This window comes from Acromyrmex echinatior, chromosome 13 (genome assembly GCF_024713525.1).
Source record: "Acromyrmex echinatior isolate Ae372 chromosome 13, ASM2471352v2, whole genome shotgun sequence".
In the NCBI taxonomy this organism is placed as follows: Eukaryota; Metazoa; Arthropoda; class Insecta; order Hymenoptera; family Formicidae; genus Acromyrmex; species Acromyrmex echinatior.
In genome coordinates this window covers 10,180,102-10,204,676 of record NC_141864.1, presented here as the reverse complement: position 1 = coordinate 10,204,676, position 24,575 = coordinate 10,180,102, and the positions used below count along the sequence as shown (strand labels likewise).

The 24,575-nt window shown below is 28.7% G+C and overlaps 2 protein-coding genes and 1 long non-coding RNA gene across 9 annotated transcripts in view; 1 reads left to right on the top strand and 2 right to left on the bottom strand.

Moving 5' to 3' along the window:
• LOC147907628 (uncharacterized) overlaps positions 1-18,133 on the bottom strand; it is a 28,139-nt gene extending 10,006 nt beyond the window's left edge. The window contains exon 1 of the long non-coding RNA XR_015547181.1: positions 17,277-18,133. This is a non-coding gene — a long non-coding RNA (uncharacterized LOC147907628). The remainder of the gene's footprint in view (positions 1-17,276) is intronic.
• The window catches only part of Imp (IGF-II mRNA-binding protein), a 150,563-nt gene that overhangs the window by 125,080 nt on the left and 908 nt on the right, over positions 1-24,575 (bottom strand). The gene's annotated exons all lie outside the window — the stretch shown is intronic.
• LOC105146125 (juvenile hormone esterase) lies at positions 12,116-23,854 on the top strand. Of its 5 annotated transcripts, none has more exons than XM_011056184.2 (9): positions 12,116-12,221; positions 13,624-13,869; positions 18,130-18,461; positions 18,746-18,945; positions 20,103-20,299; positions 21,631-21,796; positions 22,161-22,360; positions 22,664-22,950; positions 23,282-23,854. In XM_011056184.2, exons 1-9 carry the CDS (start codon positions 12,219-12,221, stop codon positions 23,490-23,492), a joined length of 1,842 nt encoding a protein of 613 aa, XP_011054486.1. In that variant the 5' UTR covers positions 12,116-12,218; the 3' UTR covers positions 23,493-23,854. The 5 variants fall into 5 exon arrangements, with proteins under 5 accessions (XP_011054486.1, XP_011054490.2, XP_087268742.1 ...); XM_011056188.2 differs by having other exon boundaries at positions 12,135-12,283; XM_087412616.1 differs by lacking the exon at positions 12,116-12,221 and adding an exon at positions 12,252-12,269.

The following is a 24,575-nucleotide window of genomic DNA, read 5'->3' as shown; positions in this document are numbered from 1 at the left end:
AAAGTTGTTCTGGGTATGCGACCTTCCCTCCACCCTTCCTTCGCTTCGATCACGGTAGATGTTTCAAGGGTGGTGGCGACCGTGAAAGTCTCAGGGAGTGAGCACAGCGTGAACGCCGAAGGAGGGTAGCAGGAGATAGCAGGGGACAGAAAGTAGTGGAATCGAGTGAAATAGATGAAGAACAAGGATAATAAAGGAGACGTCGAGGGAGAAAGGGAAAAGTGCTGAATCATAGGCAAAAATACCGAAATATTGATGAAAAGTTGGACAATACAGCATGATTAATTGGAAGAACAGTTAAGAGAAACTAGGTGAAGTGAGGAAATGTAAAAGCAAGTAATGAGAACAAAATTTAATGTAACAAGAAAGAAACTAAAAAGAAAAAAATATTTGGAAAAGTATTTTCGCGAAACACATCTATCAGATAGGCAAAAAGAAAATCTCGAAGTAATAAAATATTATTTAAAAAGTCTTAAAGCTAATAAATTTGTATTTGTAAGAAGTCATATACGTTATAAGAAAACACTAAGTGATTTGAATTTCTTGATAATATATAATAATATAATGAGAAAAAAAAAGTATTTTTCAATAAATCTGTCAAATAGATAATAAATTAAAAACTTCACTCTAATAAAATGTTTTCACAAAATAATGTGAATAGTAAAAAGTATATATATGTGTAGTGGAAAGAATTATCTTTATTTCTAATCGGGACTATAAAAATCTAATCATGGAAAATAAGAAAAGGAGAAGTGAGATTAAAATTAAATAATGAAATAAAAACACGGAATCTAAAACAATTGAAAATAGATTGGGACATCTTAAGAAAATGGATAAAGATAAACATTAATTAAATTGGACAGAGATCAAAATGTTAGCAAAATCAAGAAGAACGGAAAGAGAAAGATAAGCATGGAAAAGGAAAGGGCGTTATTCACGGGGAAGGTTTAGATAGAGACAAATAGACGGAGCGAGAGGACCGATGGAAACAAGAGGGGGTTGCTGGACGAGAGGCACAGGCACTTTTCGGTGTGCAGGGTGAGTCACCCCGCATTAACCATCGGCTACGCCCATTTGGAAGATGGCTGCCTACCCATCGACCAATTAGAACTTGCGAGGTAGCTCGTGCCGAAAAAGCGCGGGCTAACGCACCCTCCATCTGACCATTCTCCCCGGAGGAACGTCACAGGAGAGAGAGAGAGAGAGAGAGAATGGTTTTATTTATTTCTCCTTTTTTCCTAAACTTTAACCCCTCTGTCTCTCCTACCTTTTCTCTTGTCTACCTTTTTCTCTCAGCTTCTGCTCTGCCACAACGTTCAAATCATGAAAAAATTCTTTCCCGCTGCCAGATACATCCTACCCTTGTGTATCCCTTCTCTCTTCGATTCTTCTTTTTCCTTCCATCAGCTCCTCACATTTTTTCCCCATCACGAAAACTCGATGCGGAAAACGCAGGCTTCGTTTCCGGTCGTATAGTCCTAGTCAGGATGTAATAATAAATGCAAACGTAAGAGATTCAAAAGTTTTTGGCCTAACTTCGACTTGCTGGAGAACAGTTAAAATTGAGAAAAAATTATTTTTATATTAAAATCCAATATTTATGTATATATACCTACATAATATTCTTAATATGATAATATTTAGGTAGAGTGTTAACTTTTTGCGATAATAAATCAAGTAAAAAGTACTATACTATTTATACAATACGACAAAATTGAAAAAGCATTATTGTTTTTTATATACAGAGCAATGCTCTAAAATAACTTTTTATAATTGTAAATTAACACAAAGTGAGAGAAATAGATTTTTCACTGCAAGTCTGACTTAAACATCATATAATAATAAATAACATTTATGAATTAAAATGAGATAAAGAAAAATTTTTATACATAATACAAATATCGCTTCCTAAATTGTCGCTTTCTAAACACAGATTAAAAATTTTTATAATCTTTATAATAGTTATAACAGATTTTGTGAACGCAAAAAGTTTCCTAAGTGTTATAATTTTCCATAAAGAACTTGAATTCTAAATGTAATATTACATTAAAAATTCCATACAACCTAATAATTTTTTAAATATAAATTTTTTTACTTATTTTACTCGTATAGATATTTTAAAATATATTTTGAATTAATTGAGAGAAATAAACCTATTTTCGGTCAAAGATCTTAATAAATATTTCAGACTTAAATATTTCAGACTGAATTTATATACATATCCAATTTTGCAATCCATGCGCCGAAATCTTTTTCGAATTGTAATTACATATTTCGATATTTTTTATGATTTACGAAGAAATTTAAGAATAAAAAAAGAAAAAAAAAAGTTCTTTTAATATTTAAATTTTATTAAAATATGCAATTTTGTTACGTTTACAATTACATCAGTTTCTCGATAATAATATAGAAATATATTTAATAATTCTTCTAAGATTATTTGCTATTAGGTTGGATGAACATTTCTTGCCAAAAACTTCGCAACGTTTTAAAATAATTTTAGAAAAGCTGTTCTTAATGATAGAGAAACTTTTATTATTTTCTATTTTTATTCCACTTTCTGTCAAACTATCTTGCATAAAAAAAATTATTATACTTTGAGTAATAAACTGATGTCTCATATAATTTCACAAATATTTAGAAAAAAAATCTGTGTAGATCGGTCGTCTAAAGATCTTCTTTAGAGCTAATCCTACGCCTATGAATTCCTAGAAGCCGATATGCCTGGGATTGGTCGAGCGTGTGTACGTGTGTACACATGTATGCGTGTATGAATGCGTATTTGAGCCTTTAAGTTAACAGCACTTTAGAATAGTGTTGTAGATACGTGTCGTTTTCCTTTCGTTTTCAGACCTAAGTTTCCAAGACTCCCGCCTTCTCAAACAATGGAATTTTCTAATGTCGTTTAAGTCTTTTTTCGACAAAAACCCTTCGTTTTATTGAACGATTTGCCTATAGATATAACAAAGTTTCAGTAATACAATGTGACATGCAAAAAAAAAATATAATCCGGGTTCTCGAGAAAAAATACCATTTAACAGCACGAGATAATATAAAATATATTTAGAAAAAATGACTAACAGTTTAATATAGAATAGTATAGAATTTGTTAAAGTAGTCGAGATGGTAAAATTATATTATAAAATAAAAAATTCATATGCCTTAAAAATAGGGAAATTAAGAGAAAATTATTTGTTTAATTGTTTGTAAAATATAAAATGATACATTAATATTATAAGCTGAAACTAGAAAACATATATGCAAAGTATATTATTCTTTCATTTCTTAAATAAATTTAATTTCACAGAGAAAATGTCTTGTTTTCTGTTAATCTCATTGTACGTAGTGTTTCTTGTAGGAATATATACAAAAATTATCATAATCTTATGAGAATGGAGAATATGTGAATATACATATATAAGTAAGACGGTTATTTTTGATTCCTCAACGGTTCACAGTAAGTTAGTTTCTAACCCGGAAGTACTCTACGAGGAACTTTCTTGCAAAGGTATTGGTGAGGGGGATGAATGGGCGTGTCAGGTACAGCTGAATGGCTAACAAGATCTTCTCTAGTTTCACAGGCACTTGCACGTGTGTTACGCCAGCCGTGTTCCTATCTACGTGTACGCGATTTATTATCGTGTGCTGGATATGCTCTAAACACACGCGTACAATAACGAGATCATATCTAGGTCATGCGAGATTCTGCGATGGGAATTAAGTATGGATGAATAATATTACCAAAACCATAGGAAAGAATGGCTAAAATATGCCAGCAAAACGAATTAAAAAGTATAAGTATATTAAGGAGGAAGAAAGTGAGATATATATATATATATATATATATAGAGAGAGAGAGAGAGAGAGAACAAAAGAATTTCAGAAGAAGAAATCATCAACTTTTAATACTCGAATTCACTTAGATTTTATTGACAATGTCATTGATAAAACCTAATTGCTATTTAATAGTTTCGAACATATTCGATTGTCCCTGCTAAATATGACTAATATCCTTATGATTCTCATGAGTCATGAATTAAAAGCCCCACAGCAGAAAAGTCATAATAGTTCTCACGATTGTAAGCCGCCATCTTGTTCGTGTGGGAGAATGAAAAATCGAGGACGCGCGTTCATATAATCATTATAACCAAACGAATTTTCCCATCGATGATACGGAAGTTGAGCTCCCTTGGGGCGGCGACCTAAATCCGAAAAGGGGTAACGACCCCGAAGAGCAGGGAATCTTTCCTGTACATCGCGGATCCGTTTGTTCGTCATTCATTCCCTTCTCTTTTTTTATGATTCGATTGTAAATGGCATGCCCTCTCTTTGAATTTCGACTCTATGTGTTCACCGCACGCACGATTAGTGAAAACCGGGCCGATGTCCTTCCTGAACGCGGGATACAAGCCGTTTCGGAGAACGAAGCACATGAAATTTATAGCCATACCTATTGCCATACTTTTACTTATCTCACACACGTAGAAGCGCGGCGCCATTTAGATCATTGACTAAAATTTTGTAAATTTAGCATTATTAATCTTTCGTAGGCACATTTTAATTTTTCTTACCCAGGTGAAATTTCACTCTAAAATTTCTTGACAAATTTCAATTTTTGTTAAATAAAGATTTTAGATGTTTGAGTTAAATAATTATTTGGCAATATAACAGAAATGTTGAAAACTAATCCTAAATTTTTCTAGATTTTTTTCAAAGCTCAGAATATAATTTTAAAAATTGAACTAGATAAAAACCCAAAGTGCCTATGGAGTAAATAAAAATATGTGTGCTTACGAAAAGTTAATGTAATTAAGATTAGAAAAATAAAACTTTATAAAATACTAAACCAGGAAAAAGGAGCATGTACTCCTATTTCTATTTTATTTTATTTTAAATATGTATATATATTTGTATACGGATTAATTATGATATTATTTTTATTAAATTAGTATATTAAATTATTTTATGTCCTAACGACACGCAGCTTTACTTAACAAAATTTAACACACATATTTATAACTACATTTACGAAAATAGCTTTTTCTCACGTTCTTGTAACTTATTTCGATAGGAATGTTCGTAATTACGTTCACGTGCCTCGTGGAAAACTCATGAGACATATTAGAGCTTTTTGGGGAGTTGGTGCCTTTCCCCTTGCTAGCTCAATATCGACCCCGTTTATATTTTCCTGACCCAATGCAAGGGATCGATGTTGCCCTTCTCTGCTGCTTCCGGAAATTGTGGTTTATGTCTTCCGAAAGTAGCTATAACAACATTTTATTTTCTTGATCGTCCTTATTTATTTAATATTTAATAAATATTACAATAAATGTATGAATCGAATAAAAACATTTCATTATAGTGATATTTGAATTTGTTTCCCGAGAAATACTTTATGTGTGTTTATATGTTTGAAAACGTGAATTATATATGAGAGAGAGAGAGAGAGAGAGAGAATTATGTGTGAATTCATTTTCTTAATTATTGCTGAATTTAAATTAATTAATAATACACCTATTTTATTCCACATTAGAAATAAATATTTCAATAAAAGGAAAAAGGATAAAAATTTTAAAAAAGCTTTCTAAAGAAGCATACATCCAAAAAAATTCTTTTACTTTCTTTATAGTAAAATAGAGAGAAAGAGAGAGAGAGAGAGAGAGAGAGAGAGAGAGAGAGAGAGAGAGAGAGAGAAAGAGAGAGAGAAGCCATTTTCGATGTTTCTAGCAATTATATAATATCAAATGTATCGATCATTCTTAATAAGCTTACTCAATAACTGGGCTGATCGGGAGAAATTCCTAACAAGTTTCTTCGAAAGGGGATCAGGAGGGTCTTCCGCAGTTTTATCGGTTGCCAGTGGTAACGCCTTGAGCAACCTTTGCCGCTCAGAGAATCGCGTGCTTTTCCATGCTGGAGAAACGCTATAGAAGAAAGGAAAAAGGGGGTTCTCGCACAGATGAGGAGGGGATGAACCCTCTAGGGATGATGGAGTCGACATTTTCTCTTTCCTTCGCTTAAAGTCGAAAGAAAACTACAGGAGAAATCGAACGTTCAATCGTAAACTATATGTATATGGATGTATCTCGTAAAATATATATCGTTCCCTTATTTGAAAAGTGATACAATTAAAAAAAAAATGATTTTCGAGTTACTATCAATCATTAAAAGTAACCTAACTTAATTTCAGAGTCCGTCCAAATATTCATTTTGTTCTAAAGTCTTCTAAATAATATATCTTCTGTACAAGTGATATATATTTTCAGTTGTACTGTTTTTGTAAATAAAAAATAATCTTCTATGGAGAACATTTAGAGTTAAAATAGTTTTGGTAATCGAATTTGAAGAAGAAATTGTTTTATTTTTAATTTTATCATTTTAATCATTTCAACATTATTTGTTATTCTTAGAAATTGTTTTATTTTTAATTTAGTCACCGATTAAAGTAAATATAAATTGTTAGTGATATTTCGAGTTATGTGACTTTTAATAAATTATTCTGGATTCGTTATAATTTTGTAGATTGTAGAACATTAAAATTGTCATAACTCAAAAAGGATGATTTTTTTTTTAGAATTGTGAAATGAAATAGAAATTAAAATTATATATTTGATCATATTTCTAAAAATATATTTTTTTTCTATTAAGTTGAAAAATAGTTTTCTTTCAATTCTGAAAAACATACAGAACAAGTATCGTACTGTATTAATTACATAATAATTTAATAAATATTATAGTAAAGCCGAGAATATTGAAGTTTATAATACACTAATATATTTTTGAATAAATTTATATTTATATTTTCATTTGTACCTATCTAATCTCTCTCAATCACTCTATCTATTCTTATCTTTGTACTTTGTACTCTCGATTAATTTTGTTCTTACAACTATTATGTGTACAGTTATTTCTTTTTGAACGATTTAAAATTATACAATATATGAGGGCAGATTGCTTTCACGATTTAGAAGTTAAAAATAAAAACACAGAATATCACTCACAGAACATCGTACAATATATTATGTTAAACTGGTCATTGAAACTGTGCTTTGGAAAATGTATCTTTCTAGAAGGATCTCCTGAATTTTTCATAAGCAACGATGTAGCGTTTTCGCTCAGTTTAACACGAAACATGGTCACAAAGTACTGAATAATTTTTCTATCGTTGTGGCAATAAATATCAGGAATTAAAACATTTTGTTAAGTTTCTTATGTTTTTTTGTTAGTACATTTTGTGTTTTCAAGTGACGTTGCTTCGTGGAGCTTCGTCTGTAAAATAATACTCACATACTTCTGCAACTTCTGGACATAATATTTTATTATTCACCAAGCGCAGCAATTTTTTCATTTAACGCGTCAAATCCGATCGACATTTTTATAAGTTATAGCTCACAGGTCGTAAATGTTAAAACGGCCGACCATAGTTATGAGATTCGAGCCGATCATCGAAAGGCGGGCGCCTTAAGAATATTCCGGCATGTTGCTGCCTGCGGACGGTCTCTGATAATTGAAGGCCAAGAACCCTCGTTTAACCTTTACAGCCAACAGAATTATACTATTTCTGCGAAATAGTCGCTTATTGGGCGTTAGCGTCCCTTAGAATTCGGACCCAGGTCCTATGAATATTCCGCGGGGCCGCTCTTATGGCCGCCGCAATGCTATGATATTTCGAAGCCGATATATACCGTGCAAGCACGTGGTCCTATCCAGAAATGCAATAAAAGCTTTCTAATTAAAATTCGCTTAAACGTTTAACTTAGCATGTTTAACTTAGCAGTTTAGCGTTTAAAAAAAAGCAAGCAGTGTAAAAAGACGAAAGATAAATTGCTTGTTAATTGCTGCGTATATACGTAATAAATACAATTATTAATTTCTTTCCTTATTATTCTTTTTATTTATTTAGAAACAAATTAGTATTTGTTAAATATTTTATATAATTTAGAAGTAGGTATAAAATAATTTAAAAAATTAATGTTATGTGGGTTTACACAATTCAAGATTATTTTCTTGTTAGATTAAATTACTGTTAAAAATATTTTTTCGTCTAAGAAAGAAACATATAATTAGATTAAAGAGATATTTCCAATATAAATAAATATAATAGAATAACGAATTTCTATTCTATTTATTTATATTGGAAATATCTCTTTAATCTAATTATATGTTTTTGTTTTAGACGGAAAAATATTTTTACTTATTAGAATATCTTATCAAATATGTCTATTTTGTGCACAAAGTGATATCAAAACAAAGTGTTGATCAAAACAAATAATAATAATTTTCATATTAAGAATTACATCAAAATATGTTATTACATTAGAACTATCATATATTTCAATTTTAATTTAATTTTCATAAATTTTAATGAGTCGATCTTATAAAATATTAAATAAGGAATGTATTACATATGCATATATATAATATATTTGTTATCCGTTCTTTTATATCGAATATTAGTATCAAAAATTTACAACTATAATAGGTTTGAGTTCTAATATTTGATATAAAAAGAACGAATAACAAATATATATATGTATGTAATACATTCCTTATTTAGTATTCTATAAGATCGACTCATTAAAGTTCATGAAAATTAAATTAAAATTGAAATATATGGTAATTCTAAAGTAATAATATATTTTGATATAATTCTTAATATGAAAATTATTATTATTTATTTTGATCAACACATATCACTTTGTACATAAAATAGACATATTTGATAAGATATTCTAATAAGTAGAAAACTATACATATGTATTTCTTGTTTGATTATCTATTATTGAAGTATAGATAGTAAGAACATATTATACGATGCAACAGAGAAAATGGTGGGAAGAATGCAATCTTATGAACTGCAGGCGGCGCCACCGATTGGAACAGAAAAATTGCAAATGTGCAATTTATTATAAAGTTATAAAAGAAATGTTTTGTTTTTTAATAACAATTATTAATAATTTACATGCAATTAATCTTCTCAGTAAAATTTTTTCTTCCTAGTATTTATATTTTACTCTCATATAATATCTATAAATTATACGTACATGCATTATCTTTTTGGAAGCTTTTTATCTTAAATAGATGTAATAAATTATTAAAAGAATTTAAAAAAAGGAGGAAATAATTATACGTTTTCATGTAAAACAATAAAAATATCTTTTATATAAATACAATTAGTACAGATTCTAGATAATTACCAATTAAAATGGAATTTAAAAGAGTAAATTTATTTTTTTTTGAAAGATATAATATTCTTATAATTATCAAAATAACACATTTTATAGAAATTCGGTATTTCATATGCAGAATTAATTCAACGATATTATTAATGTTTACATTAAAACTATATTATATGTTTCTTTTCTTATTATGTCTTTTGTGTATATTTAAAAATAAAAAATTAATTTATTGGAATTTATTTTATTTTTTTTTTTTGGAGCATAATTTGACGGTCACAAAAATATAAGAATTTTTATTGTGTTACTCTGTCTCTTTGCAAAATGACGTATGCAAGTTTGGACGGTATGGTATATCTGCTCTCCACGTTTTTTACAAGGTATAAAATTTCATTTTACAAAATTATTTTTTATGTAGAGTTAGCTTCCGATGCGATAAATTAGAAAATAATCTTAAGATATAAGATAAAAATTTGTTAAAAGATGTGCAAACAAAAAAGAGCTTCAGCTTTCGCTGTTCTTCGTCTATTTCAAACATATATCAATCTTCTTCATGTTCTTAAATACTATTATTTTTAGATTAAATTTTATTTTCCACTTTTTCTTAAATGTATATTGCATTAATCTTTGTAAAAATGGGAGTGTAAGTGCATATTATGTATAAATACATGTAAATTATGAAATGACTAGATACAATCTTTCCTTTTATATAACAAGGGCCGTTATTTATAGTCTATTCTTATTTTAAGACTGTCTTAAGTAATGTCTTAAGATGCTGATACAACTCTCTGATTGATGACATCTTAAGTCTGACTTAAGACAATCTTAAATATAAGTATATACTATGAATACCAATCAAGGTATTGTTGTATCTGCGCCATATTGAAAATTAGACACTAGCACCTCTGAACTTAGGAAGCATTATTACTCATCTCGTCTACTGTCGATAAAAACTTCTATTAGAGATAATAGTATCTAACAATACATATTAATTATAAAAATAGTAAAGTCGCCTTGCATTATTCATAAAAAATATAGAGAATCGATAATGTAAAAGTGTAGAAATTATTTAAAACACTAATTTAAATTATTTTATAATACATATAGATGATAATTACTCAGTGATTCACATATATGTATAACATGTATAAGTAGTTTTGTTCCCTCCCTCCTTTAATTTAAAGGTGTCTAATTTTCAATGTGATGTCATATAATTTTTTGTATACAGTTAATATAGATCAATGATGTAAATATTCTCGAATCAGTATATCAAGCTCATACATGCGGATTTGCTGCCGAAATGATCGAAGTTAAAATAACTGTGCAAACCAGTTATCTTTATGAGAGTGCAAGAATCGGAGGAAAAACGTGTTCAAAAGATGTTCTCAGAAAATTTTTGGAAAATTGTTTCATTATAATTTGTAAGTACTTCTCTATTTACAAATTTTTGTTGACTAATAACACTAGAATATACCATATGCAGTTAATGCAGGTAAAAATGATTAAAACCGACGGATGGTACTGGTGAATTTGTGAAACGAAACAATGTGCTGCTAAAGGAATCTCGATAGAGGTGATCGATAGAACTAATTTTAGGCTTCTATTTAACTTTGCATTTTGCGCTAACGCGATTATTTTATATTGTGTTTGCATGTTATAATGATATGTTTTTAAAGATTTGATTTATACAGTTAAAAGAACAATTACAATTTTTGTGATTTTACTTGAAATATCTTGAAATCTTTTTAGGTAATATAAATTATAATAGAAACTCTTATGATTTTATTTTTTACATATAAACTTTATTAATAGTTGCACGTAAATATGTAAGCTTTTAAAAAATATACAAAATGTACTAATAATATTTTTATATTAATATAGTTATCAATATAATGTAATTATATGTATTATGATAAAAATATGTAAATTATTACATATTCAATTATATTAATTTTTAATATAAAAAAAGTAGAATTTATAGATCGATAATAAGAAGATTGATATCTTAAAGAATATCTAATATTTTTCTGAAAGGAACTATATCTATTAAAAGACGATGTCTCTGAGATTTGGATTTTCTTATAGGTACATATTCTTCTCTCTCTAATTCGATTCTTATTTAACCATAAGAATGTAAGAAAATGTAATATTTTCAGAGTTTATTAATAATAGATATAAGATATCTTTAAAAATGATAATTAATTTAAAGTTTTAAAAAAGAACTGAAATCAATAAATTATCATCATAATTTATAAAATAGCTAAGACGATAAGTTGATGTTAAGCTAATGTAAATTAGATTTATATAAATTGATAGATAATGTAAATTGACGCATATAATAATATTAAAACTAGTATTTTTTTAAATTAATTAATTATATAGCATATTCATTGTTTTTCCTCATTTTGCTAAAATTGTGAAATAAACGTTTGAAAATTCTTTTATAATCTTAAAGTTTGAAAAATTTAAAATTTATGTTGTATTAATTGTGACATTGAAAAGATGAAATCACATGATGCTCTTGAATGATAAGCATGCACGCATGCGTATACACATGTTGCTGTGCTTGCTTTGATGCATACAGTTTGATAAATAATTATGAAATTAGCAATATTTCTTTTGATTGATGCACGCAAGGAAATAAGCTATGAAGTAATCCATAATAAATATATCGTAATAAAAATCATGTATATGCAGCATGCAGTGCTCAATGTACGAACGAATTCTAGCATACATCAGAGCAGGTATGACTGTATGCTATCATTCAAGAAATCGAGCATCGTGTGATTCCATCTTAACGTTACTCATCTATTCGCTTAAACATGTATCGTATTAATCAGCAAAAAGATATGATCATTGAAAAAATAGTATAAACAGGTCAAAAAGGATAAACTAGCAGAAACATTTGTGTGGTTTGTCAGTGTGACGTCAATTATATATACCATCATCGATAATATCCCAACGAGCGACTCTCTCCAATGACAGTCTTAATCCTACCTTCGTCAAACGAACACGCGCGTTCTTCGGCACTCACGAAACCGCATGGTATACCCTGTCATTATATCAACTTTACAGTCCATTGTCTAAAGATTAGTGAGCTATTACTGGTATCGTAATTCTCATAATCTGTTAATAACTCTTCATTGTTACGACACTTTATTTAAATCAAATAAGATGCGTTCGTATACTACAAATTTAGAAATATTACTTGTGTGTGTGTGTGCACTTTAAAAATACTAAATTAAAGAAAACATTAATCTTTTTTAAAGGAATTGTGACAACAACAGTTTTCTTAAGTTTTAAAATCATAACAGAATTTACAATATGCATACATTTTAAAGCTTTGGTAGAAAAAATCAATTAAAAATATTGCAGATATTAAATTGAAATTTACGTTTATAAATTTATATCAATTGAATTTTTTTATATTATTTTTTATAATTTTTTTATAATTTTTTTATATTACCTATTATTTTAGTGATTCTTAATTATGTAATCTGGAAGCCAAAGTGTAAGGCTTGAAATTTATATTTACAGATTGATCTCATTGTATTTTGTCACTCTTTTATCATGATCTTGAATTTTTTTTTCTTTACATAACACTATTTTGCATTTACGATGTGAAACCAGTTTCCTTAACACGCGCCATGCCTTGCCTAGCAACTAATATGTTACCAATTTCTCAGATGTGTAGGTACACGATAATTTCACTTTTTTCATAATCATGTTCTCGACCATAAATTAAATTTAACACATGTAAACGCCGTTCGAAACCAGTACTAAAATTGTAGGTCCCATATGCTAGTGGTAATTGAATAATCAGCGTGCGTGCATCACAAGCATATAAGAGAGATGTAAACAGGCCACAGGCCTAACTAAGAAAAAAAAGAAGCATGTAAACGCAATCATTTTTAAATTTTTTTCCTATGAATATTTTATGTACTGTATTTATCTATCTATTCATGTACACATTATAAGCAATCAATTACAGATTACTTTCCTTTGTATCAATAATTCAAGATAAAACATTATCATGGACTTTTAATATAGTTTGCTAATAAAAGTTGCTAATATTAAAAACAATAATCTATGAATTTTATCATTATGAAATCAGATATTGTTGTGTCACAGATAAAAGAAATTTTTTTTTACAAAAAATTATTTACAAAATTCAAGGATGATTATATAATGTATTTTAATTATTATGTGTCATAGCTGTTTTAATATAATCAAATGCAATAGAAATTTTTATATAATAAATGAATTAATAAATTAATAAATGTAATATTATTTTTCAAATTTAATTATAATACAGTTATTTAGATTCATGGATTCTTATTTATATTTACATTTTCATTTGTATATGTCTGCAATTTAGAAATTTTTTGTCTCACATATTTGCGCTTTATAATTAATATTACATTAACAGAAATATTACTGTCTACAGAAATCGTCGCGAAATTTTTTAGAGAAGAAAAAGTTAAAAATGAGGGAATGTCGAAATAATATGTTCATCCAACTGGGTCTTATTTGCATCTTCGCGTTTAATATGGTCTGCGGTAACCCACCAATTGCAAAAACATTGAATGGTACGTTATATGGAACAACAATGCCCACCCGACTTGGAAGAAGTATTTATGCATTTCTGGGAATTCCCTATGCTGCACCGCCACTCCAGAAACTCAGATTCAAGGTAAATTTATCTGTTTATCAGACGCGAGGTTAAGTGATTCCATCGAATTTGATTAAATTGTAATCTAAATTCAGAATTTAAGTTTAGACGCAGATGAGAAACTGGAAATAAATTATATTTCTGAAATAATCGACTAAAATCTGTAGATATATTTATAACCAATTCAAAGTATACATATTTTTCATGAGCGGACATAAATATTTGGTTAAAATATTTTAACAGATAAATGTAGACTTGAGAATTTATTTTTGAAAGAAGATATATATGCAATATAAATAAAAAAATAAGTTACTTATTTTAATAGCATTAAAAAAGTGATAGCAATGAACTTGTGTGAATCGATCATAACTAAGTTTACTTATAGGTTACGGTTTATGATTTAGTAAAGAATATGAAATTAAAATCCGAAGGTAATTAATTAAATTTGCCTACAGAGTCCTTAATGATGTCTAATGGATTACGCGTCTCGTATAATCACTTAAAAAGTTGCATCAGAGACTTTCGCTGCAATTAGTATGCAACAATCACGCATCGTAATAGCAAAAACGTTCTTTTCCTTTAGAGTTTACGCATCGTATGTAGCTTTTTTTTTCCACGCAATTACGCGCCGTCGCTGTTGCAACTAATTTGAACCGATATTCGCCGACATTCCGTTTTCCTAAGTCAATTCTGAGATTGCACATGACATACTTTGTGTTTTTGTTTCGCGGAAGTAAAAAAACTGCGTTACAATCGGATAAACGTTATAATTCTTTCCGAGCACGAATTCGCTATAAAGAAAAGAGCCTCAGCCTCGAATTCCATCATCAGAATTATAGATATATGATGTCACAAAATTTTATTAATCGCTTTGTATTCTCATGTCGTTCTGTTGTTGCGAATGCATTGTTTATGGCTTTGCATGCGTTGCATGCATTATTAGAATTTAATTTTGCATTGTAACATATAAAGTACAAAATTTTAAATTGTAATATGTAAAGTTTTGATTTAAATTATATTTTTTTGAAAATAATAATAAATAAATGATAGATTCAAATTTATTGACAAGGTAATCTAAGCATGCAAATATTTATCATTTACGTCAGTTACGGCGGACTATTTTGAAAATATTTATAAAAGCAAATAAAAACTGATATTCAAGTTAGAAAATTCTTTCGATACGAATATTACCATATTAAAAAAAAAAAAATGTTTCCAAAATTATTTTGCAATACACTTAAGATAATTTTTGTTTATCGCAAGCAAATTCAATATTAAACTTTTCTATCGGATAAAATACAGAATAATGTCACCACAGAATCATCTTGTATTTAATTAATAAAGGCAAAAAAAATGAAGAAACATAATATATTACATTAATCTAATTAATATAATTAAATTATAATAATTTAATTAAAGTTTAATGTTAAATAGTAAAGAAAATTAGTATAATTATGAGGACTAAGAAAGTGATAAAGTTGCTCTGTAAAGTTTATATGGATGTCATGAGACACTTCGCAGTATATCAAGAAATTATGATGCGGAACTAATAATCGTTGGAATTTAATTTTCAATTCAAGCGAGACGTATCGCAGAAATCACGTTAATCATATTTCGCTTAGATATTCTGCTGGTCGACTGCGCTTTCGTTATTTAACGAGGAATGCTTTTTGCATTTTATCTGATGTCTATTTCATAATATCACCTATAATCAACGATGTATAATATTATCTAATTTTGTAATTTTGTCATTTATGCAGTTTGATTTATTGCTGATGTAGATTAACGTATCAAAAATGATGGAAATAAAATAAAATTAAATTACGTTAATCAATTTAAATTTACTGCTTCATAATCCTTGCTTTATAGTTTTACGTGGAATGTCTATTTTCATTTCAACACAATATATATGCCGGTACTCTTCGTCCAAATGTAAAATCTTATTTATCGTTAGATTAATATTTTATTTGAGTTAAAAACTGTGATAGCATTGTATAAAAAATTACTATAATGTATGTGTGTGATTGGTTTTCCGTAAAAATATACAATATACTGCATATAAAAATTACATGGTTTAGCCGTTGGATAGCAGAATATTTAATGTATGCAAAATATTATTAACATAATTCTTGCAATACGTCTCGCTTGAATTGGGATTAAATTCCAACGATTATTAGTTCCACATCATGATTTTTTGATATATGACACTCTTAATATTGCGAAGTATCATAAAGAGCAACTTTATCACTTTCTCAGTTATCATAATTATACTAATTTTCTTTATTATTATACATTAAATTTTAATTAAATTGTCGTATATTTTACATGGAAAATTAATCATACATATATATTATAACTTTTTAGATTTGCAGTGAGATGATTTAAAATACATTAAAACGGATATGTAAGAAATTTTTCATATCGTTTTCTCTCAAATCAATTCAGCGCTAAAATTTATCAAATTGGAAATGATTTCAATTTAATTATATAGAGCAAGTTTAAGTTTAGCAAACAGATTCACTCACCAATCGCTGCGATGCTATACTTTGCATTTATTCTGATTTATTCCGATTTATTCTTCTCGATGTTCACGATGATTGATCGGGATTTTTCTATATCATTCAAATGACACTAATCGCGGATGTATATACGAACGAACGAAGAAATCGCGAAATATTTCAATTGTCGGTTCCTGTCGATTTAATTATAGATCTGTTTGTTTTTATGACTGAATTATTATACACTTTCGGAATTTAAGGTAGAGATAGGTATATATATGTTTGATATTTGGCGGAAGCGAAAAAAGTTCTAGTGCAGATATAAAAACAGACTTGTGTCGCAGAGGTGTTTCCGAAGTCCTGAGTTTGTTTATTCTACGTAGTACTACGCGAGTCAAATTTAAGGTTATTATCCGCATCGCGCGAATTCAACATGACTATCATTTCGGGCATTATTTCCATTATGTTGACGAATATAATGTGAATAAGATTTTATGACAACGATCATCGTCATTGACGAATATATCTATAATATTAGCTACATATAAATATTTGATTCGACATATTCAACGTTCGATAGCGGATAATACGGTTATGCGAAATTTTCATAAGTTGGTAAAACTGTCCTCCGCACCTCCGCGCTTCCCTGATGCGCTGTTTACTTTATACTTTTCAGATATTTCTCTGTAATTTGTTCCGACAGATATTTTCTCTCAATCAACATATTATTCTAATTCCGATTATTTGTATAATTTTTATGTAACGTTGACAACGAAATGGGCTGCGAATAGTCGCGCGATGCAATCGATCTATATAACCCACGCAACTCATGCATGTCGCACAGTGCATTTGATATTTTGATCAATGTGCGTTTGTCGCGAACGATACCTTTGATAAAATACACATAAAAGACAGCTCAAAGTACATTACCGGCGTCTCGTAGGTTCCCACAAAAAGATCAGTTGTACGATCGACGCGATATATATTCACGAAGTAGCACGGAGCGATGAAGCAACGTCTCAGTTCATTTTCAACACTAGCGTCATCCCGCGCATTGCGTCGTAAAAATTGAACTACTGGGAGGAACGGCGGAATTGAACCGTGCTTGCACTACCCTTCATTACCGGAGTGTCGCACATTTAAAGTAGAATATTTTTTTTTTATAATTTATAATAATTTTTCTAATAATTCATTTTATTATTATAATGATTATTAGATTATTATAATTCTTATAACATAATTGTTAGATTATTATTATAATATTTGTATCGGTTTTTCTAATAGAGTATTTTTTCGAGTAATTAAAAAATATCAAAGAAAAAATCATATTTATATTTTTAAAAAGAGTATAAATACTATTGTAAAAAAATTTTAGATTTTTATAATAATTAATTTTATAATAATTATTTTCTGTATACATTTTATCTACGTATTTTATATCATTCATACGTAAATTATTAATAATTAAATCGTACTGTGTTATATAATTAAAAATGTTCATTAATTTTGTGTACACAATTTTTATCAATTGATGCTTCTGCCTTATAAATAAGTTAGCAAACAATATTATTATAGCTATTAATAAAACATTTCCGGAAATTTGTTTTATTGCAACTGCAATCTCGAAGAATAATTTATACATATCGCTTTGTCATTCATCATCGATGTCATTATTAACCTTCGCTTAATTGAAGTTGCACAATCAGGTTTCATGCAAACGTCTAAATAGTTCAGGCTTACAAATAATATACGCAAAATTAATTGCACAATATTTTTTTCAAAGCCACCGCGACCCCCAATCGCTTGGAATGGCACTCTACATGCTACAACTAACGCCGAGATATGCATGCAACGAAACATCTACGTCGATCAGAAGGAAATTGTCGGCAGCGAGGATTGTCTTTATCTGAACGTCTACACGCCATGCATACAATGTACCGAGGAACACTCGAATTTAAATAATGATCCGGAACAACAGCAGAAGGCCTTCGCCCGATTCCCAGTTATGATTTGGTTCCATGGTGGTGGATGGCTTGCTGGTGCTGGCCATTCTGAATATTATGGGCCCAAATTCCTACTGGATTTTGATCTCGTCCTCGTCACCGTCAACTTCCGGTAATGAATTTGATAATTTAAGAGTCTGACGCTAGATAGATAATCAGATTTTTGGACTTTTCATTGCGCTATCTTATTTTTCATATGTGCAACTTTATTTTTTATATTATTATTTTTTTTTATATATACATGTACTTTATATATAAATGTAATGTAATAAATGACTTGTTTTTATGCAATTTTTAAAAAATAAAAGAATTACGATTTTACAAGAAATCGGTGTCAATGACAAAAGAGGAGAAAATGTTACAGTTGCATAACGATAAATATGTTTCTCACATTAGACTTGGACCTTTGGGTTTTATGAGTACGGAGGACCTGGAATGTCCAGGAAATCTAGGATTAAAGGATCAGCAACAAGCTATGAGATGGGTACACGAAAATATCGCTTACTTTGGTGGTGATTCAAATAGAGTGACTCTTTTCGGTGAAAGCGCTGGCGGTGCAAGTGTTCACTATCATATGGTCAGCCCCCTTTCAGCAGGTAAAGATTTAGTAAGTATGAGAGAGAGAGAGAGAGAGAGAGAGAGAGAGAGAGAGAGAGAGAGAGAGAGGGAGAGAGAAATTTTTATATAAGTCTTCGTGATTATTGATGCGTAAATAATATATTTATAAGGCAATCAAATGTAGTTTTATATATTTTTATTATTCCATCGAAAATTAATCTGATTTGAGTCGCTTTATTTGGTAAAAATAGACCGAAAAATGATAAAAAAGTGTGTGATATGGTGGTTTTTATTCATTTGTGTTACTTGTATTTGATTCGGAAGACATTATAATTATTACGAAATTGTTTTATAATGCATGAGGAAGTATGTAGCAAATGCTGACACATTAATACACGTTTTATCTCAAAAATCTTTAATTTCACGATTCACACGGATGAATATTCCGACGTCATTAAGTGATATGTAATGGATTGCATGCATAATATTACTTCATATACGCGTATACGCATAATATTTCAATTTACATCATCATTTATAATCATGAATTTTTAATTGTACGAAAAAAACGTGTTTCACATTATTGCGAACTTCTTTCTGGAAGTAGTTAATGATAATGTTAATGATATAAAGTGAATTGCAAATTAAAAACTGATGGAATTGATTTCAAGATTGATTAATTTCTTCATTTTTTATTATCAAAAAAAAATATTTAGATGTACTCTGACAAACTCTATTTCAATGAGTTTATCGATTTATTGACATTTTAGCGCGCCAATAAAAATTTTTATAATTATATTGAATAAATTCAACAAAGCTAATCGATTAATAAAAAAAAAACATTATTTCAGTAAAAAGATAACATTTCATATCTCTATACATATTACGTTAATTATTTAATTATTAGAAAATTGCTATTTATTTATAAATTTTCTTACAACATATCAAAAAATGTCAAATTGGAGAAATATGAAATTTTAAGAAAATTTCTAAAAAAGTTTTAATTAAAATCATAAGAAAATATTACATATTTTCATATCTATATAGACAATATATTCAGCGTGTATTATCTGCATCATTAATGATGCAATCGGGAATCATTATAATGTAATGAGCTTTTTTCCAGCATAATGTCTTAATTGGCATAACTCGTTTTTACGACCGGGAAATGTTTACGTTTTTCTCAATCACGCAGGACTTTTTCATCGCGGTATTTCTCAGAGTGGCAACTTCTACAATCCGTGGACTTTAACGTCACCTGGAATTGCCAGAATGAGAGCTATGACTTTGGGTAAACATTTAGGATGCAGCACCGAGAATTCCAAGGATCTCATTGAATGCCTGCAAACGAAAAGCGCAGAAGAAATCATTGGTATCGACCAGCTTTACAAGGTAATGAAATTTAATCGACATGAGAAAATACGTAAATGATAAACTTTTTAACGCAAGCGAGCGAATTTACAATCATGATTAATCGATGGCATTTTGTAATAAAATAGTTGCCGCTATTCGATCTAACTGTTTAATCATTTCAAATGTCATTAAGTAAATTATTTGTGTGCCATATATACATTTCTCATGTATTTATTTCTATTTAAAAGGATTCGTATAGCTGTCAATCAATGTTCAATTGGTCGTATATTTGCGCACATCGATGTGGAAACATTAGTAATGTTAAATCATGTGAAATTAATAAGTTTATGTGAAAGTAGACTCGGTGTGTTTAAGATATATCTATGTATAATGTATGTGGGTCAACTTATCATCTATGATGCAATCTTGATTATATTTAAAGCCTTCACGGTCGGTTCCGCAGTACTCACGTTTTACATGAACTCTTGGCTTAAAATGTTTTAAATGCATTCAAGCGTAGTTAATTAAAAGTGCAATTGTATAACTCCTGTATCCGCGCGTGCATCAGTCTCAGAAATTATGCGCTGACACTTCATCGATATGGATGCATATAAATTATCCATAGACAGTCACGCGATGATTTCACGTCGCTTACCACTTTAGTATAAGTGTGTCTTAATATAAAATTAAGATGAAGTTAAAAAGTGATATTCATGATTGTGAAATTGTCCTCGCTACTTTATATTATCTACAGATAATAAAATTGCTCGTTAGGTTTGATAAATATATTGGGAATTTTAATATAAATATTTTACTGATAATAAGGTAGTAAAATTTTGTTTACATCAACTGTATTGTGGAAATTTTTCTCGCGTGTGACGTTTTGATAACTTTAGTCGTATGAAGATAAATATCGGATTGAGATGGATAAACATGCCAAAGTTCCAGTAATAGGAGGAAAACCAGTTTGGTGAATCTGAATACGCGCGTGTGCATTTGTAAACCAACTACGTGCTTTTTGCAAGTGTAATTGATATTTTTATTCACTTATCAACTGATATGAAAACAGGGAACGAGTAGTAAATGACTCACGTATGACAAACGTAAATTACACCTAAAAAGTCACTGCAACAGCTGATTATGATATTAATTTAAAAGTCCTTAATGTCTTTATGCTCCTTTCTGAATTTTTATACATACATTTGGCACATCGTTTCATTTTGCGATTTTGACGATCTTATTACGCTTCTTTATTTTTCGTGGTTGCCCTCAACAAAAAAATTCCTTTTTTTCTAATTAGTCGTTATTCCATGTTCTCAGTGTGAGCATATAGTTTTCATTTTATTTAATTATTAATTGCCTTATCGTAGAAATTTGGTTACTGCCCAATGATACCATTCCGACCGGTAATCGAGCCTAAACACCCAGGTGCCTTTCTAATAGAGGATCCCCTAATTTCTGTACGAGAAGGCCGCCTCCTCGACATACCCTGGATGACAGGAATCAATTCGGAAGAAGGAGCTATAAAAGTAGCAGGTAAGGGCAATATGCTCGAAAAAACAAAAATATTTTTAACAAAATTCTTTAGAATCTTAAAATAAGATGATTTTTGTAATATGGAAATTCCAAAAGTCCTTTTATAAAGTTATAGTTACAAAATTCTTTCGAAAATCTATGATCCCTAAATAAAAGATAAATCCAGTTTTTTATTATCGAATAATTTTAATTTGTTATATACTGATCGCGTCTTTTCAATACATTATCAAATTTTGTATTGTTATTCCTAAGATTTAATAATTTTCTGAAATATAATAAATTATAATAAATGAATTATATAATAAATAAAGATATATAATAAATTAAGATATCAATGAAAAGAATATTTACGTGTGCTTCTCAGGTATTTATGGGCGGGAACAAAACGTGAAAGAATTGGAGACTAACTTTGACAAAATTGTGCCTATGAGTTTATTATACGACGAGAGATACAACGTCACGAATGAGGATTTACGAAATGAGATAACTGCCACCATTCGCAATTTCTATTTCGGCTACAATGCTATCGATTACACCGAATATTCCAGATTCAAAGTCGTCGATGTAAGTTCAAATAACTATACGATACAATCAGCAATTTTTATATTTAAAGTATTAAAGAATATATGACTTAATATTTGATTCGAATAAAATCGACGTATCATGTATCTTAAATAATTAAGTCATAATTTGAATTATTTTAGTAAAAATTTTGTAACTAAAGTGAAATACTTGTATTGTCACAAAATGCTAAAGAAACAAATAGTATTTCTAATAGCGTTTATATCTATGTAGGTTAAAACAATTTTTTGTTAATAATTAATCTACTAATTAGTAATCTAATAATGCATTAATATGATTTTCTAGATGTATAGCGACTCATGGTTTAATCATGGTACTCACGAAGCTGTGCAAGATTTTATTGTGAATCAAACTTCACCAGTCTTTTATTATTACTTTGCTTATAAAGGAAGCGTATCATTCAGCACGATATTTGGCGATCCAGTAAGAGATTACGGAGTATCGCACGCGGATGATTTACAGTATTTGTTCCCTGTAGGTGAACAATTATTCCCGAACACGGCGTTGTCTGAGGAAGATCACAAAATGATCGATATTATGACTTGTATTTGGTACAATTTTGCAAATTCCGGGTAAGTGTTAATATCTAATTGATAACAAATGCAAGCAAAAATACAAATGTATAAATTAAATCTATAAAGGATATTGAAAATTTGTATTATATTAAAATTTAATTAATATATAAAATTTAAGTAATATATTAAAATAATTGGTGCAAAGTTAGATGAACTATTTAATTATTGGCTCAACTATTTAATCCAATGTTTCTCATTAAAGTTTTTAATCTTATATTTTTTTTTTAAATTAGACTTTTATTTTCATAATTATGGATCTCTTTTCTAATAAGAAATTAATAAAAAATTTTCCCTATAATATATCTAGATAAATATGTTTTTTTTTTAGTAATCCCACACCAAAAATTACTAAAATGGTTCCATTGAAGTGGAAGCCCGTAAAAACAAATTCCGCACCGGAATACTTGCGCATAGAAAACTCGAAGAAAATTACAATGGACCACAGTCTTCTCTGGCAGAGAATGATATTTTGGGATTCTTTAACACGTAGATTAATGAATCATGGAAATACATTTAGACATTTGAAGGATGAGTTGTAATTTGGACTCTGCACGGCTACATATAAGTCGAAGGCAAAGATATCATTGTATAGTAGAAGGGAATCTTATAATACAATGTTAAAATTTTAAGAAATCATTTTTTTCATTCATTTCATAAAATTAATTTTATTTATGCCAAAAAATATTTAGATTAATTGCCAAACTGTCATTTTAATAACATAAAATTTATAAAATGCACAATGTGTTTTTATGTTTTTAGCTGTACTTTTTTAATATTAACAAGATTATTTTTTTTTAATTTAAAATATAATCACGTTTATTAAGATTAACAATTTTATTAATAAATAATAATCATTTTGTTGTTTTACGTAATATAATAATAAATTTTGTATATAAACATAGCTAAGAGTATATTTTTATTTCGCAGTAAAAGTGCGTAATTCAATAATAAAGATTACAGTAATGTGATCGTTAATATTAGAGAGTTTTTGCAACACCGTTTATTCAGATATAGTGAATGCTAAGGTCACGCTACCTTGTTCTTAACAACTAATTAAGAAAAGAATGACTTTAGTGTTCACCATATCTGAATCCACGTTATTGCAAAAACATTACATCTTCCTATTACACAAGCTATGAAGCAACGTTAAGTTCAGAATTTTATTAAGATTTCTCTTTATCTTTTCACATTACAATCTCTCTTTATCTTTACACATTAAAATTCTCATAACATCGTGTAGCAATTTCTCCAATCGATTATTTATTTTAATATTATCATTAATTTGATGTATAAAACTTTTTACCTAAAGTAATTGCTCTATTGCGTGGTATTTTTCTACTTCAGCGTGTTTTTTCAACATGATAAAAAAAATTACGAATATTAATATAAATTCGAGACTAGAAGTAGTAATAAAGAGGATTGTATACATCTCATTTTTATAAACGCGTGATATATATAATTCGCGTGTTATGAAGATAAGTTTGATTAGAAACTCTTAACATTTCTATTAACTGAATTAATTTTTTATGTACATTTCGTAACACATCTTATGTATATAATCTTATGTAAATATAAATATAAATATAAATATATATATATATATATATATATATATATAATAT